Genomic DNA, 19,275 nt, shown 5'->3' on the forward strand with positions numbered 1-19,275 from the left:
TTGAAAGGAGAGGAATGAAAGGCAGCCGAGACAGAATACATGTCTGTGAAAGAGAGGGACGCAAGAGGAAGGTCCAGGCTGCAGGGTGTGGAGATAAAGAAAGTGGAGGATTTTAAGTACTTAGTGTTAACTGTCCAGAGGAGACCTGGGCATTTTACGGCCACATCCGGCAGGTTTTGCTTTTTTTATGCGGCTGACCATACAATTTTCTTTGAATATTAAAAGAAGTATTTTCAATCAAAATTGAATTTAGAAACTCCTTTATTTTATCTTATTTTATTTGATTTTATTTTATTCTGTTTTATTTTTCAGTTAACGGTTCTGTAAGTCAAAAAAAAGTTTATAGTTTAAATAAGGATTTCATTTTTTTTTTTTTCAGGCAAAATTATAAATCTTTTCTGTTAAAAAACAATCTTAATAAAGTTATTCGTTGTGGCAACTTGAACTATATTACTTTTTTTCCTTTCTTTAATGCTAATAAGGATACCATTTTCTGCAGAGGTGTACATATAAAAATTTTATAGACAAATAAAGTGAATGTTTTCATGACAGAAAATAATTTAGAAGCACTGCTATACAATAAATCACTATCATCAGTTTCTTCACTTTTTCACATTTCCACTTTGCTCATTTTGAATTCCTATGTATTGAGTGACTTTTTCATATATAGGTTATACTTTATACATTTATGATTTTAGGAGTAAGTTAATCCTTAGTGTTGAGACTCAGCTTTTATTGAAAAAAGGATCAGTATAAAATTTCCAACAGCCTGAATACAATGTTCATTTACAAACCATTTTTTCTTGATGCAGACTTTTTAATTAATGAAATATGAATGACATTTTGAGGATATGATTTATTACAAAATAGTTCATGGTACATAACCCTAAATACAAGCCTCAGAGGAGGAAATACAGAGGTTTCACATGCTAATAAATACCACTGTCAAACTGTTTAGCTTTAGTATAAATATCAACAAATTATTTAATATCATTTTAAATGGCAGATCTTTTTCACTAAGAAATCTTTAATTGTTTAATAACCTGCAGTATGATAAACACAATGCAGGATACACACAAAACTTGCAAATACTATTTGAATAGTAAAGACAGAAATTGTGACATAATGTGACATAACGTAAGACTATATAACAACACATACACAGCACACAGGATTTCATGTGTGATGAGTTGAGTATTTCTGATTCTAATTCTGAAAAAATTACATGACACATCCCTTTCTTTTTCATTTGAAATTTTATTTAAATGACATACAATGATTAAATCTGCAAATCCTTTTTCTTTTTAAGTCATTATTTCTTTACACTTATGTGACATGAAGAAACATTCCACAATGTTTTTTCTCAAAGAAATCAGACACTGTAAAACCGCATGCAAGTATATATTGTGAAAAATTGAGAACGGGCATTTAGTTTCTCATCAGCATCGTTCATCATGTCGATCATGTCACAATGATTCATGCAAAAAAAATAATCAGTATGTTCACTCAACTGTCTTCATGCACATGTATGCATGTGATGAGTAGATTCATCTGAAGTTAAATGGCTGTATGTTAAAATTAGCAAGACATTATCAAAGAGTAAATTTAATATTAAAAGCAAATATCTTTTTTTTTTTTTTTTTTTTGAAGATATCCCCAAACAAAGAGCATTGGGGCTATGTTAGATTTCTTATGATAAAATGTTTGCTAATGACTATGCAACACCTGGTTTGCATGTTTCACAAACTTTTAATTAAAAGTGAAATTTAATTTCTTTCTATTTTAGAGAAGACACAAAATATAAATCTGTAGCAAGGACTCAGAGCTTTTCGATTTAAATGTTCTGTATCCTACCAGACCTTTTCCAATAGAATTTAGAAAGGCGTTGTTCAAAAGTCGTATATTAAGGTGAGCAATAAATTAAGCTTAGTTAGTAGGCTGTAAACAAATAGGACTGAGAAAATGTGCACGTTTGAAACCAAATAGGGGTCATTTCATTAAAATGCACACAATTTGAGTTTGATGGAACACAATTATTTACAAGCATTATGATTTTATAAAATCAGATCGCTTTCCCTAGGATAAGAATGCTCATGAAGAAGACCATAATGAAAAATAGCCACATAAAGAAACGATCCATGACCTTGGCGACCTTCCTCCATTCGCCGATGCGCAGCTGTGTCGATTTTTGGTCCTGGTATGAGCTCACAATATATTCAATGTTTCTTTGAAGTCCTTGGTGTTGGCAAACACACTGGCATCTCACTAAGATTTCCTTTTCCCTTTCTTCACCTCTGACGCCTTTTTTTTCGTCCATGTACTCTCTGACCCTTCTCTGTGAATGCTCCCCGAGCGCGTCTTCTCCCCCAGCCGTCGGCTCCTCCTCTTTCTGGTCAATAGTCACAAAAAGATCATCTTTCCGATCAGCGCGATGGATTAAATTCTTCCCCAACTTCCCAGACTCTTCCTCTTCCGTTTGTCTCCCCCACACCTGCCAGTTCACTTCCCACTTTTGTCCTCTTGCATCGCTACCGTTACCCGACGGAGCTCCCGTCTCATCCTGTGACATGGGTTGTTTTCGGGGGGATGATCTGCTAAAGCATTCGTCACCCACTTCGTTGACAAAAAAGATGCGGGCCAGATGGTTCAGAATGAAACGCTGCACCCAGTCTGGGACCGGCCGTGCTTCTGGCCCACAGTGGTGTATATTCATGATGAAGATGGTAAGCGCTGTTGATGCGGTGACCATCGTCATAGTGGCAATGTAGTATTTTCCTATTTGGAAAGGAAGGGGAAAGATCTTTAAAATGAAATCACACAATACCAGAAGCTACAGAGGTTCTCAAAAAGGAGCAAATATGGACAGAAGTGTATTAAAATGATGATAAAAACAAAGCATTTGCAGAATTTCCGTCTATTTTTATCAGCCTATGTGATAAAAACTGTCCTGTAAAAGGGAAGAGAAAGAATAAATCATGGAAAGCCAAGGGTAAAAGCCTAGCCTATCTATGGTACTCCAGAATTGATATAAAATGAAAAACTTCACAAAAATGGATTACCACTACAAAGAATTAAAACAGCACAAAAATAGTATGCAGGGTATTTGGTTTTTTTTTTATTAAATTTTTATTATTTATCTTATAATTATATTTAATTTCATTTTTTTAAATTTAATTTGAATACTTATTTAATACTAGTACTAAATCAAAAACAAAAAAAACAAAAATCAAAGTATTCTATTAGAAATAATCAAACTATAATTCCCAAAACAAGAGGCTGTAAATGCATTCAAATATTTTGTGAATGTTGCTTATAATTTAGCCAAAGAAATGGTGAACCTGAATTAAAAAAATCATATGGATGAAAGCGTTATTACAACCAACCACCATTCATTCTTTATTAAGAAAATAGCAGAGAAAGAACAAATTGATGTCGAAAATAATTTTAAGAATAAAACATATTGTAGCAAGTCACAAATGTCGGGGTTTATGTCGATGCTTGTTTTCGGTGTGATTTTGGGGTTGCAGGGAATTTTGTGGGTGTGGTTTGGGGTGCAAGAATTTCTGTTGTTTGTTTACCTGGAATTGGGCGGGAACAGTTATATATATATTCATATATATAAATATATACAAATATATGAATAAATATATATGAATATTGATATGACATTAGCGTATCATATTATAGCTATACTTCGGAACCATATCGGCAACCGGTCACTCCAAAATGTCACATTTCCCAACCAAGAGAAATAGCAAAAGTCCTTCTAACATTCAGGAATGGAAACAAACACCATTTTTTGGACTACAGAGTCGATTTCTCTGCTTCCACAGTTCTCAAGAAATTTTAGAAAATCTTCCAGCTGAAATTCTGATCACTTACTTCCACCGACATAGACCTTTTTCAGACAGAGCAATCGCAAGTCCGGAGTAAAGACACCTCTTTCAGTGCGTTTAAGTGAAGCTTTTTGACCTATTTGTCCTATTACATCTCTTTGCTTTGTCTTTGAAATCGCATCACTAAACACCTACTGGACTTGATAATTTGACGACGAAATAATTCTCACCTATCAGTGGAACGCTCTCAGAGGGGGGCATACTCTCTGCCACCAGCAGCTGAAACACAGTTAGGGCTAAGAGCACCGTGACTCCCAAAGAAACCTTTTCCCCGGAGTCGGCCGGCAGGTAAAAGCCCAGGGGAGCCAAGAAAGAGATCATCATGCAGGGGATGAGCAAGTTGAAGATGTAGAAGGACGCGCGTCTCTTGAGGTGCAGGGTGAAGGTGATGTCTGGGTACGGATCTGAGCAGCATCCGTACAAAATGACGTTCTTCTTGGCCGGCATGCCCAGAACCTAGATTGAAGAAGGCAAGTTGAAAAGCTCAAACTCATTCTGGTTAAAATCAATAAGGCAGTCACTCACTTCCCACTCCACGTTCGGGACGAAGTCGGCTAAGTCGGCGCTGTCCAGAGCGTTGAACAGATCCATCTGGTTGCCATTGTGAGTCCACGAGCCAAAGGTGAGATGGCACTGCTGCATGTCGAAAGGGAAGAAGGCCACATCCACGGAACAGGAACTCTTTGTGATGGCCGGTTGGTCCCACATGACCTGGCCGTCGTTTCGGATAACAACATTGGTTTCCATGGAGCTGGAGAACTCATCGTCTGCACTGTGGAAGATACAGGAGACGCAGGAAGGAATAGTCTACTTCTTACAGTCTGCAAATCAGGAAAAAAAAAAACTGGTGTTACAAAAGCCACACAGATAGGCATAACCATTTTTTGTCACAAATTGGGATTGTTATTGGATGTCAGCCCCCTTGACATCAAATTAGGCTGTGTGTGGCCCCGGACAAAAATTAGTTTGACACCCCTGATCTAGAGAGATGGAGGCATGTCCTGGAAATTACATAAGTCAGCTGCAACAAGACAGAATATATTGTATGTTTATTTTGTGAATGAGAGGGACCCAAGTGGAATACTTAGATTGAATGGGGTAGAGATGGACAAGAAGGGCAATTTTAATTACCTCGAGTCAACAGTGCAGGGTAACAAAAAGTTTGGAAAAGAGTTGAAGATATGCACGCAGGCATGTTGGAACAGGTATCAGGAATGAGTATCAACCAGAATGCAAGGTCTAGCGCACAAGATAATTCTGTTGAGTGACAGTTTCACTGTAGAAAAAACAGGAGGCAGAGCTAAAGGATCGCAAGGATGAGAATGTTGGGGTTCTCTTTGGTAGTGACGAGGATGGTAAGGAGCAGGAATGGCCCCCTTGCAGATGCTCCACATTTGAGATGTTTTGGAGATAAAGTCAAAGAGGCCAGACTGAGATAGTTTGGGCATGTTCATAGGAGGGAGAAGGAATATCTCAGTATATCTCAGTTGGAACTGCCAGGTAGGAGGCCTAGAATGAAAGAGGACATGAAGGCTGTTGCAAAAATGCAGAGAATAGGGATAGATGGGGGTAGATGGCCATGATCAACAGGGTGCACACAGGGTGCAGTCAGGGGAGGCAGGAGAGGCTGTGCCTCACTTGCCAATCTTGGACCGGAAAAAAAATGGAAATAAAAAACAATGAAAAGGTTCTATTTATTAGTGATTTCCATTAAAAAGGTATTTTATATTTAACTTCACCAGTTTTAGATTTTTTGTTCAAAATGGCTGGATTTTCACATTTACTATTCGAATACTGAGAACAGACGTGCGGTGAGGCCGCCGACTGTTGAGCCTCAATGTAGATTGTGCAATGACGGCTGATTGCTGACATGCTCTGCGCTAAGATCATTTTGCTGTCTCTATTGAAAGGTTTAAACACTTTATGAACTACATTTTCAATGCATAGTGTTTTTTTTGTGTGTGTTACATACAACTGTATGTGTGTTACTGGTTTCTTCTGCTGAGCGATCATATAAGGTCTGCAAAGAGCTACTAGGTGAGGCACACCTTTTCTCTTGCCTCACGGTAGCCATGAACCTCACTGCACGTCACTGGTGCACACAAACCTCTGACATGGCAGGATTAGACATCCATGGTATTTACTATTCCAGTTATGTCAACAAGATCAGAAAGACAAATACTGGTTGGGTGTGACAACTTGAGGAGGGCTGATTAAAAATTATGCAGAATATACCAAAATGTCACATCGTTGTCGTCTGTAGGACTTTGGGGGGGAAATGCTAGCTCTGCAATATTCTTGTTCGATTACTGTTACCTGTTATACAGCACAATGTCTGGCCTCCACACGTTGCTGCTTGGGATCCGGATGGTGTCCAAGCCATCATAGTCCTCCGTCTTCCAGGTGAGGTAGGCGTCCATCCACACCTGGCGGACCCACAGGTAAGTCGTAAGAATCTGGTTCCGCTCATCCTGGTAGAAAAACACAAGTCAGAATTAAGTTGTGCAATAGGCATGAATTGAGAAATCATGATGATAACATTATTCCAACTATCTATATTAAAATATAGATAATATTAATAATATAATAAAATTAATAATAATAATAAAAAAATATTAGAATATTAAAAGCTTAGATTACAATCTTTTTTTTTTTAGATTGAATACAATTATTGTTGGAGAAAGCATACTACTTTTTTATTTGTGATCATTACAATAACAATAAAGAATGGCAAAATGATATACAGGACCGTCTCAGAAAATTAGAATATAGTGATAAAGTTCTCTTTCTTCTGTAATGCAATTACAAAAACAAAAATTTCATACATTCTGGATTCATTACAAATCAACTGAAATATCGCAAGCCTTTTATTACTTTAATATTGCTGATTATGGCTTACATCTTAAGAAAACTCAAAAATCCTATCTCAAAATATTAGAATATCATGAATGATTTGATTTGAAGGAAAAAAATAAATAACAGACGAAAGATTGGATTTTATTTTATCTGTCAGTATATTTCTATTTTGAATGAATACAAAGACAATAGAAACTTGTCTTTGCTAATAAACAACACTGGCCAAAGTTTTCCCACCTGCTAAATTCTATTTAAAATTTAAATGTTTTATATACAGAACTGTCTCAGAAAATTAGAATATTTTGATAAAGTTCTTTATCTTCTGTAATGCAATTAAAAAACAAAAAATACTTTTTCATGATATTCTAATATTTTGAGATAGGATTTTTGAGTTTTCTTACGATGTAAGCCATAATCAGCAATATTAAGATAATAAAAGGCTTGCAATATTTCAGTTGATTTGTAATGAATCCAGAACTTTATCACAATATTACTAATTTCTGAGACAGTCCTGTAAATCTTGTGAAGATCTGTTAATCTTTAAATAGTTAAACCAAACACACAACGAAGACCAAGTGTATAGTTACCATATCAATGATCTGTGAAAGCGTGATCTGCAGGGTGACATTGATGATGTGGTCCGTATCCTCCACTGGCCGCAAAGCATTTGTATAGTTGGAGAACAAGTCGTTCAGCAGCTTTTGTGCATAACGACCTTGAGCTGCAAGGCAGGCTATTTAGAAAAGGGAGAAAGGACACAACAGCTCATCATTTGTTTCTCAAGTGTAGAACTGCCTTTCTCTACTTGGAGTCTAAATCAGGCAAGACAGTTCTCAACTTTTGACTTCACATCTGGTGACGGCCAAGTGAGTTTGGTAGAACATGACGAACACGAGATAGTATTTCCAACTGACTTGTAAGGAAACAAGGATGCCGTTGAGAACGCAGGTCGACCTCTTCTACTTTTTAAGGACTCATTTCCGGTATCTTTGGGCGTACTGAACTTTATTCATCTTTTAACCTTATTGCTCACATTTTTTTCTAGAACTTTTAATAAACACCTGGGGAGAGTAACACTAGAATTCGACAGACATTAGGGGCATAACATCAAGTTGAGGTCTTTAAGGTGCCAGCTTGATAGTGAGGAGGTGCACTGGATGGACCATTAGGTATTTGAAAATGGGGTTCAGAACAGACCTAAAAAAACTTCACTTTAATTTACCTTAGAAGAAAAAGAAAGACCTATATTGTCACGATCAGTTTCCAAAATGTGACCACTGCAAGGCAGCTACTGAGCGGCACCAGGAAGCAAAGGCTCAGTGTCTTTCTCAACAACGCTTTGACAGGCTAGGAGGAGCAGGGAAACTAAACCAGGAATGTTCGGGCCAAAGGACGACCACTCTAACCCCCCGAGCCATGCCGCCGTACCTTAGAAAAATGTGAATTCAGGACAAAAAAATAAACTGGGGTAACGCTTTGAGAGATGCTGCCACAGAAATATCCACTCTGAACGGTGTGCAGCAGTGCCCCGATGGAGTCTGTGTGGACTTTTGGCCGATGGAAAAATCCAAAAATGGCATAAAACGTTTGATAATAGATATTATTGTCTACAATTGTGTGTTCTGAAGACAAAACAGTTGCATAGCGGCTGAGATGGTGTGAACGTACTTCTGCGAATTCGGTTTCAGTGCAAATTGCATGCAGATGAAGTGTCCAGTTTTGAAAATGCTCTTGTGAAGAGCATCCACGAGACCTATATAGCCCCCATTAGTCCAAGTATCATTCATATATTATGTAATTATATTATATAATCCAACAGTTCAGTGTTTTGTTAGCACGGAATGCCATTTGATTTTCATTTTTACCATCACTCGCAATAAACAAGTCTTAATTTGTCCTACAACACCCTTTAATATGTGAAATAATGAACTAAAATAATCTATCCACTTAAAAATGTACAGTATCTATGAACATTTAGAGTTCATTTATTGGCACCAATTTGATTCGCGTACATTCTCGAGGAGCACCATGATTTCTCATGTTTTGTGTTGGATTTTAATAGTGCACTGTCTATTTTTTTCAAAAATGTGAATTTATTTCTAAATTATTTGTTTACTCACAATTGCCCCCAGGGAACAACTTACATTTGTTGAATTTGAATTGGAATTACTGGCAGTGACTTACAAGGTTGGACCAGCAGTATCATAGGTATCTGTATATGCACCTGGACATGAATGGCCTTAATATTTTAAGTTCGGTTAATTGACGCTGGATTATTTTAATAAAATGTTATGTACAGTAAAAAGTAGAAAAAATTATATAAATTGTTTTTTTGGGTTTTTTTTGCAGATACATATATGTGTATAAATGAAAAAGTCATGATCAAAAGGACAATATGAGGAACATGGAGCTGGAACCAGGGGTTTGCTTCTAATTCTGGGTTTGCTTAAAAACTAAATATAAAGAACAAATATTTAAGTAAGCGATGGTAAATTAAGACAGCATTCGCTGTTTTATTTTGCTTTTATCATTTTATAGGATGAGGTCTATCTGTGCTTCAGAAAGAAGTTTAACATCTTGTTTTGCTCATAAAAGGAACTGTACAGCCTTTGAACTCAAGAAATATGATGCAGAGTCACTGATCACAACTTCTTAAGCAATGTTTTTAATCATTAATACCACTTACAAAGTGTTGTGCTATTTTTTTTTTTTTTTTTTTGCTGCTGGTTCACAGGTCATTTCTTTCACTTCTTTGCCAAGCTCTTATCATTTCAATGATGAGATGAGATGTATTTTAATGATCCCATGATTGGGAAATTGTTTCAATATTTGGTACCTGCAAAATTTCAAGTAATTTCTTGTACATTTTTTTACAATTCATTTTGATTTGTTGGACTTCCCCCAAACACACACACACACACACACACACACACACACACACACACACACACACACACAGGAACAACATACAATAACAGTATCCTGCTTATCAGGGTCACAGCTGGACTGGATCCAACGGGGAAGAACAAATCTCAGGTGACACCCTAGATCGGTCACAATTGATCACGATGCCACTGTAGCAACATAAAGCCTTTAACTCTCGCATACACAACTACAGACCGCTGAGAAACATAAATTAACCTACTGCATTTTTTTTTTTTTGTTCTGTGGGGGGATGCCACTAGAGAGCACAGAAATAAAACTGAAGCATTCACAGAGGGGAACATGCAATCAGCCTCTGGAAACATTTGCTGTGAGGCGATTCTGCTAACCATTGCACTACCTGCCAAGCTTATGGGACAACACAAAATATAAAGTTAAATAGTGCGCAGTTTAGTTTTGTTTGGAATATAATATGTGAATAATATTCTTCATTCTATTCTTCTTTATTTTGGAAGAATGTTGAGATGTATAAGACATCTAGGTCAGGTATATAGAAGCTTCTACTTCATACCCACATTGATAAAAAAAAAAAACAGCAGCTAAATTCTTGCATTGAATGAAAATAGCTTGATTATAACACTGCAGCTGCAAGGAGAAAAAGGAGAAACAGAAAAGCTTAGGGTATGGTCATGGGTGCTGCTGAATCCTGATGATTCCTCCGCCTCCCCGATCCAAGGGAAAAAAAATGTTGGCAGGCTATTGTTGTTATCAGCAAAATTTGCTCACTGAGTTTTCTCAGCACTTTCATGAATGTCCACACTTTTTTCTTTTTTCATTTAGTTCAGGCATCCGGGTAGAATATTTGTTGAAAAGCACCCTGATCCTGCACTTTTCAACCACATCTTTGAAATTATTATATTGTAGGTCTTCAACACTTTTTTCCATGATATTTTTATTTGACCTTAACTCTGATTGTTTTTAATAAAAGCATAAATTATGGTTGTTCTACATCTCTCCCCTCCATCTGTTTTAACTTGCCTTCCTGCTGCTTATCACGGCGGAACAGGATGAATCTTGGGGGCCGTAATGAAAACATGGCAATAAAGAAAGGAAGCCTTTAGACAGGGATTTAAGACTCGAAGGAAGAAGAGATGAGATCTTGCATAGGAGTATCAGCTCGAGAGGCATCAATCATCCATGAACCTTGGTAGAACTGAAGAAGCTTCTTGAGATGAGAGGTGAAATGGTTTCAAGAAACGGAAAAATCCAATTGGCATGATAAGATCAGACTACGGTGCACTTTTATAGAACATTCTTCCAGCAATGGACGGATCAAGAATGTGTCCTTCTGCACGAAACCGAACAGAGAACATCCATCAGACTATGTTGAGTACTTAATATAGATTTATCTCGTGGAAACTATAAAGATCTCACCAGAATTGTAAGAGGCACTGATTTTGATGCATTGTAGGAGTTTTTATTGTTAAATGTTTGTTTTTTTTTTAAATGTGTTATTTAAGTGTTCAAAAAGTTCTAATTTTTTGCCAATAAAAGCAGCACTGGCAATTTGATTTAGCCCTCCTTTTTTATATTGAATAACAAACTGAACATTTTGACACCCATATATCGTTTGCTGGAAATTTTTACACAAATAAATGAATTAACAAATGAGTAAATATTGGAGGAAAATATCTTGTTTTCTGGGAATATCTTTTTATCTGGTCTAACTGAATTTCACTTCATATTATTATTATTTATCCAGCTTGGATCAAACCATAAACATATAAATATGCAGCAATTCTGATGCACACCAATTTTTTTCTGATTATTATCAGCTAACATTATCGACAGTAATGGAGAAAGAGAGTGCCATCCAGAGCTTCCAAAATATGAAAAGCTAAAAACATCAAATGGGCACTAAATGCTGCTTAAAATCTTAAAAATTAGGAAAAATTATCTCTGTAGTAAGAACATTTTCAAAACATTTTTGTTGAAGAAGATCCATTGTCTTATTTGGAATTGGATTAAATCAGAGGACCAAATTATAATCCTTAAAAAGGAAAAAAAAAGATAATATTATTTTGCTGGCAGAAGAGAGGTGAGTCCGAGCTTCAGTTCCTTTTTTTTTACTTATTCTTCTGTAAAAATGTCTAACAATATATTATTTCCCAAATCTCAACTGTAAAAACTCGTATTACAGACACTTCATGATGATCATATTTCTATTTGAAAAGTTTTATTTACCTGGTAGGAAGAAGAGAAGTGACATCATTGATCCCTTGCAACGGAGCTTCATCCTGCTTTTGATATGGTTATAAAAACCTATGAATAATCGGACAATTCCAGCAGAGGCGACAAAGTAGAGACTGACCAGCCAGCTGAGACGGTGAGACAGTACGACTAAGGGAGGATGCTGCTGCGGTTGTTCATGTACGGGAGGTACTTGGTGCCAAACATGCTGCACTTGGCACCAGTTAAAATATGAACTTGAACAGGAGACCAATACATTTAGTCAGCTATAAAATAGACCTCTCTACATCATAATAATTGATTTTTTTGCAAAGGATACATGACAAATGTAGAACTCCTCCGTTGTCATTTTTTCCACCGTAAACTGAATGGATTTGAGTTCCTGTTGGAAAAAATAATACAATTTATAATGATAATTATGATTTAATTCCATTTTATTGCATTTTTACATATCCAACAATGCCAAATTATGAATCATATTCTTAAATAAAAAAATTCTAGCAATTTGTCATTGTTTTTGGCCCCAAACGGATGATGAGGATTTGTTGATTAGCAGTAGCAACTTCCATAAACTTCATGCAAAAATGTTTTATAATATTCTTTTTTTTTTTTTATGATTGGTCATAATTTCCCATTTGTTTTTTTTCTTGTTGCAGATTTTCAAAAAAATGTGTCACTTGAAGTCTTTTTTTCATCTTTGTCCTCCCAGGGATTTATCCTAGATAAAAGATCACTATTAAAATGATACACAAAATTGAACTGAAACAAATTTAAATCTGTTTTGGCTAATTTGGCTAATGGTTCTCTAGCAAATATCAAAAAATGGTTGTATAAATTGCTGGTCAGTAATTATGGATCCCTACGATAACCTGTCTTACTTTCTTTGAAACACAACCAAAAAGCCCTTTTTTTTTTTGTTTAAGATACTAGTAACAACATAAGTAAAAGGTTTAAAGAACAGCTCTCTTTCATTGAATTACATATATATATTTAGGATCAAGAATTAATAACTAGATCTTGGTTTCAATTTCATAACAAAAGCATTTAGTGAAATGACCAGCCCATCATCATGCTGACATTACTTGGCAAATTCATTCATTCATTCATTCTCAATAGCTTAACCATTCACTCTCTCATTCACACAACTGGGCAATTTTTTAATCTTTCAAATAAGACATCTTCGTGGACTGCACAAGGAGACGGGAAAACCTGGGGAAAACCTTTTCAGACACAGGTGGAACATGCAAATTTCACACCCTGTGGGAATCGAACAGGGGTCCTTTGTGCTGAGGAAGTGGTAACCAACGCGCCATGTAGCAAAGACAGAAGCTCGGTCCTGGATGCTTGTATTTATTTGCCGAACCATCCATCGAAGTAGCCAGCCTTCGAGGAACTGTAAGGTTGTGTCCTAATTTGAGTCCATCCTGGTACTGTATCTCCATAAAGGCCTGCCTGATCTGAATCAAGTGATATCTTTGACAGGGAGTCCTGTGCAACGCCATGGATTAGCAAACACTATCTTCAGGTAAACGGTTCCGTATAGGCTGTTTTTCATTAGCGTACGTGGTAAAAGAATACCAAAGACTAGAGATCAACGATCCCGTTTGTCGAGTTGTTAAGTCATTGGTGTCAAACTCCGGCACGTGGGCCGAATTTGGCCCGCACTGTAATTATATTGGCCCGCAAAGCCATACCAAATGACTATTAGAGCTGGCCGCTATTTCTACAAATCACAGAATTTTCTGCTGATATTTTGCCATGAAAATCACAACAGGACCCATAAACGCCCTCTCCTCTGTTGACAGTAGTCATAGCAACCTTATGCTAATACTGGCACCCTGCTACTTAGGCAGAAAACAGGATTTTGTATCTGTGCAATATTAAGTTATATATTGTATAGTTTTAAGCTATGCTTGTTCAATATTTAGTTTTTGAGCAAAACTTGTTTGGGTCCATATGAAAAGATTCATTATTATATCTGGAGGAAGATTTTTTTTCAATAAATATCAATGTTGGTCCGCGATTTTGTCCCAGTTTTGAATTTTGCCCACTGTGTATTTGAGTTTGACACCCCTGTGTTAAGTGATCACTGTTTTGTGTTGATGGATCAGGTTGTCTTTATTTACACGGCAACCCAGAAGCATTCTGCATTCTGGGGATGTTCAGAGCCTCCATGATAGAGGCAGATTCCTCAAGCTATGATTTGGAGTTAATCGGACGGTTGTTGCTGCTGCAACCTGAGAACAGGCTCAAGCAAAAGACAGGGTTTTCAGGCATGGTTGGCTCAAGTGTCTTCAAAACCTACTGAAAAGTAACAGAGGGCTAAAAGAGCTGCAGCCCGAGTTGTTAGGGAAGCAAAAAACTATGGTATGGGAGGAATTTGAAGAAGCCAAAGAGATTAACATGACAGAATTACGGCCAGAAAATTCAAGAGATGGCAGCAGGGCTTGACCCAGGCCTCAATAAGATAATGGATTTATTGACCCCCAACACTTTGGGCAATTCTTGCTTTAACTATAATGGCATCCACAAAGGAGGCAGAGCTTGAAGACTCCGGTGACCTTCCGTCTGTTTCTCTATTGGAGATTACAAAGATAGTCGAAAAGCTCTTCAGTCACTGGCCAGTAGAGCTGGATGACATTTATCCAGAGATGCTAAAGACGCAGAACATTGTGGAATTGTGTTGATTAAGAATAAGAATAAAAACAGCTTTATTTATCCCGAAGGAAATTGTTGTGGCAGAGTTTCAAGTAAAACATAACAATAATAAATAATAGTAGGAAATTGTATAAACAGTATAAAAAAAGGGGGGAGAGTAAGAAATACAAATAAAACTATAAAGTGTCTAAGTAACAAGTCAAGGCTATAAAGTGTCTTAAGGTCTTAAGGTCTTAAGTACTTATAAAGGTCTTAAGTACATAGATTTTGAGATTCCCTGCATGTCTCTTCACTCTAGCATGCCAACGAAATGGTAAATTTAGTTGGTGGCAATTCATAAGTTAGCATTGTAATATTCCGTAGGAATATATTGTTGCCTTAATGTTGATGTCATAATGTTGATGCCTTAATGTTGATCCTTTAATGTTGAGCCTTTAATGTTGACGATACGTATACTATATAAGCGGTATCCTCCAACCGATATTTGGGCTTCTACTTCTTCTTCTTCTTCTCACTCTGGAATATGATCTGCCATTAAAGCATGCACCCGTTCAAACGTCCCACTGATCGTTCTTGTACACACGGTACATTTCTCAAACCGAGAAACATTACATGGTGTCAGAGTAAAAGGGAAACTCAAGACGAAATGGACATGTCTGGATTGCCTTCGCCCCGCATGGACTGGGATGCTACGAACCTCCCCGAGGCATGGCGTAAGTTCAAGCTCCACGTCGAAATGATGTTGTCTGGACCGCTAAAGATAAAAGGGGAAGACGAAAAGTGCAGCTATCTACTTCTTTGGGTCGGAGAACAAGGCAGAGATATCTACAACACATGGACACTAACGGATGGTGAACGTAAGACACTACACACCTACTACGACCGTTTTGAAGAATACGTTATGCCAAAGACGAACATTATCTTTGCACGCTACAAATTCAACGAAAGAATTCAGGGACAGAGCGAACCGTTTGAACAGTTTGTTACGCACCTTAAACTGCTAGCGCAAGATTGTAATTTTGCCAACCGCGATGAAGCGATGAGAGATCGTGTTGTTTTCGGCATTCACTCGCCCAGAGTAAGAGAAAAACTACTCAGTGTCGGATCTGATTTGACATTAGACAAAGCAATAGACATAGCGCGTTCTCACGAACTAGTGCAGAGCCAACTGAAGACGTTTGCAGGCGGAAACAGCGAGCAAGCCGTGCATACAGTCAACCGGCAACCGCAAAAAGCAGCGCCATGGAAACAGCGCACCTCACGACGTCAAGGCGGCGCAGTTAGCTACAAGTCGGACGGAGATAAAAAGTTCCACAACTCATGTGGATACTGCGGCAATCAAGCACACTCAGCACGAGATGTATGTCCAGCAAAAGGCAAACAATGCAAGTTGTGCAGCAAATGGAACCATTTTGCAAAAGTGTGTCGTTCAAAGCAGATAAAGGCAGTGCACACAGTAGATGGAACACAGCCAGACAAAAGCTCAGAAGATGAGGACTTGTTCATTGATGCGGTGACACAAAAAGATGACATCAAACAAGTCTTTGCAGACATCCTTGTTGGTCCAAACAATAGCAATAGATGGACTCTAAAGAAACCGTTCCCACTGGTGACCACTTTGAAGTTCAGCATGTACCTGAAGGGACTGACTGTAACTCGAAGTCACCACCAACTACTAGCTACCATACTCGGTCTGGCCATGAGGTCAAACCTAGAGTCATTTTAGATCTCTAGCCTTTGTCTATGTTTACCCTACATTTTCAGTCTATTTGGATAATTGTTTAATGTTGCATACAGGCCACTTTTACTATACTCTATTTTGTTCCGCCGTAAGCTTTACCACAGAGACTTAGTGCTTCCTTTAAAAGAAGGGGGATGTAATATTCCGTAGGAATATGTTGTTACCTTGATGTTGATGTCATAATGTTGATGCCTTAATTTTGATCCTTTAATGTTGAGCCTTTAATGTTGACGATACGTATACTATATAAGCGGTATCCTCCAACCGATATTTGGGCTTCTTCTTCTTCTTCTTATTCTTCTCACTCTGGAATATGATCTGCCATTAAAGCATACACCCGTTCTAACGTCCCACTGATCGTTCTTGTACACACGGTACATTTCTCAAACCGAGAAACATTACAAGCATAAAATAAACAAACAAAACCAACCTGAAATAATTATAACTTTACGAAAATCTGTTAAAAAAAAGGAAGAAAGGCAGAAAAACATATATGTAAAAATTGGGAGGGAAATCACAGAAATTTGGTCTATATCATTATCGATCTTTTATGTGGAAAATTCAGATAAGCGAGATGAGTTCACAGATTGCAGATGCTTGTGAAAAACATCTCAACTGAGGTATTAAAATTACAGAGAAATTGCACTTTCTATATTTTTGTGGGAGGCAAACTCAGGAGTGACACTAAGTCAATTAACATTTTAACAACCGTAGTTCCAGCACTTAGAAGTGCCCAGGTTGACACTTTGCTTCCATAAAAGGGGTTCAACTGCTTTAGGACAAAGTCCATCAATAACCACATGGGGGATAAAAGAAATCCGAAAAAAGCCACTCCCGTTTCCAGCCAAGAGTAGAGCATGATTTCCATCTGAAATATGTTCTCTAAATGGCAGACCGTTCCTGTTGGAATGATGACATCATGATGTCCAAATAAGTCCTCCTCAAGGTCTCCTCTCTCTACATTAGAGACTGAGATGAAAAAATGAATCATAAATTTTAGACCTTAGAGTGATGTGAGGTGATTAACAGATTAACATGAAATAAATTGGTTTACATACACAGAGGGATAGAGCCAGTGTGAAAACCCGCTTTTACCGTCTCATTAATAGACATTCATTTTCTTCTCTGACCTGCTTAGTTTAGATTAGCTCTTCATGTCACATATTTGATGTGATAGGAGGAGATTGAAGAGATTAAAAAGTGAAAGAAAGTCAAAAAGTCATTCTGTGAAAAGTGGATTCGGACACAGGATGTAAAAAGGCTTTCTTTGTTTTCAACAGTAGTGCTTGTTTTTTGTTTCAGAGCACAGATCTTTCAGTCATCAGTCAATCATTTTTAATAATTTATTGGCGATGGCCTGCTGTGTAATGTGTGTGTGGTTTAATCTTGAATTTAAATTTCAGTTTATCTATATTCATATGGTTTGATTGGAAACATTGACAATCTGATCTGACAGCCCAAAGGCCTGCCTGTGTCAAATACAGTTTTTCTCTCCAGCGAACAAAGACTGTGCCAAAGAAACAGCGTTGGTCTCTACTTCGTCAATGGGAATCATGCACAGGATTCCTGTTTATCCTACATATATCTTATTCATGCAAATGGAGTAATTTATACTGTATAGATATCAGTTTCTCCCTGAGCCTGTCCCAAGCCCAGATAGATGAAGAGGGTTGTGTCAGGAAAGGCATCCGGCGTAAAACTTTTGTCAAAACCAAACACGCGAATCAAACTTAATAATCTCATTACGGATCGGTCGAGGCCGGGGTTAACGACAGTCATTGGTACCGATATCCTCCAGAATATCAGATGCTTCCTGTGCATCGTGTATTTGCAAGTGTATTTGCAGTCCCTATGTCCTCTATTGTAAGTCGCTTTGGATAAAAGCGTCTGCCAAATGCAATGTAATGTAATGTAATGTAACATCAGTGGAAATTGGGCTGCTGTGGGTCGATGACGGAGAGGAGGAAGGCGTGTTCGGAAGCAGAGAGAGAAGAGGAAAGCCAAGAGTCTGGGACTGAGAGGAGGGACTTTGAATATCGTGGCGATATTCAGGAAAAGGTAGAGAGTTGGTCGACATGATGCAGAGAAGGAAATTACATTACATTACATTACATTACTTACAGCCATTTGGCAGACGCTTTTATCGAAAGCAACTTACAAAAAGTGCAATTCAGTCACCGAAGATCCAAAGTACCAGTAGTCGGAAGTCAGAAGTGACCACTCTACCAAATAGCCATCTCAGAACCAAATACATACATACATTAATTTCATCGTTTTTTTTGTTTTTTTTTTTCTGGGGGGGGTTTGGGACTAAGTGCGATTAGTGGGGTATTGCTTGGTGAAGAGGTATGTTTCAGCTCACGGCGAAAGATGGACAGCGTCCCCGCTGTTCTGACCTTTTTTGGGAGTGCGTTCCACCACTGAGGAACCAGGACCGAGAAGAGCTGAGACCGGTTCGATCGGCAGCCGGGGGCTCTGAGTGATGGGGTGGACGGTCGCCGAGAGGTGGCAGATTGGAGGGGACGGGTAGGGACATGTGGCTCGACCATATCCTGGCGATAAGTGGATATACTGTGGGTCCAGGAGACCAGGTGGAAAGGTAGTAAGGCTAGAAGCTTAGGAGCAGGCTTTAAGTTGTACTATCATGGTACTGACAGAAAGAGAAATGGAGTAGGAGTTACCTTGGGGGAGAAGTTTGTTAGGAACGTTCTGGAGGTGAAAAGAATATCATATAGACTTATGAGTCTGAAACTGGAAATTGAAGGTGTGATGCTCAATGTTGTTAGTGGCTATGCCCCGCAGGTGGGATGTGAGTTTGAGGAGAAGGAGAAGGAAAATGAGTGAGATGAAGAGATGCAGAACATCCCCAGAGATGAGAGAGTGGTTGCAGATTGGTGCAGGCTTCCATGGGCATGTTGTTGGTGTGAAGAGGTGATGGGCAGATTTGGTGTAAAGTACTACTGCAAAGTAGTTGTAGGTGAGAGTTTAGCT

The 19,275-nt window shown here is 37.9% G+C and overlaps 1 protein-coding gene across 1 annotated transcript; it reads right to left on the minus strand.

Moving 5' to 3' along the window:
- Positions 1–1,545: 1,545 nt before the first annotated feature.
- On the minus strand, positions 1,546–11,999 carry LOC147226605 (neuronal acetylcholine receptor subunit alpha-10-like). Its single transcript, XM_086160945.1, has 6 exons — positions 11,880–11,999; positions 7,340–7,485; positions 6,213–6,367; positions 4,422–4,668; positions 4,067–4,352; positions 1,546–2,775 (listed from the first exon to the last, which is right to left on the minus strand). Exons 1-6 carry the CDS (start codon positions 11,929–11,931, stop codon positions 2,063–2,065), a joined length of 1,599 nt encoding a protein of 532 aa, XP_086017071.1. The 5' UTR covers positions 11,932–11,999; the 3' UTR covers positions 1,546–2,062.
- Between the last annotated feature and the right edge of the window lie 7,276 nt (positions 12,000–19,275).

This window comes from Fistularia commersonii, chromosome 15 (genome assembly GCF_037954325.1).
Source record: "Fistularia commersonii isolate RoL2024-O1a breed Wild chromosome 15, RoL_Fcom_v1.0, whole genome shotgun sequence".
Lineage (NCBI taxonomy): Eukaryota > Metazoa > Chordata > Actinopteri > Syngnathiformes > Fistulariidae > Fistularia > Fistularia commersonii.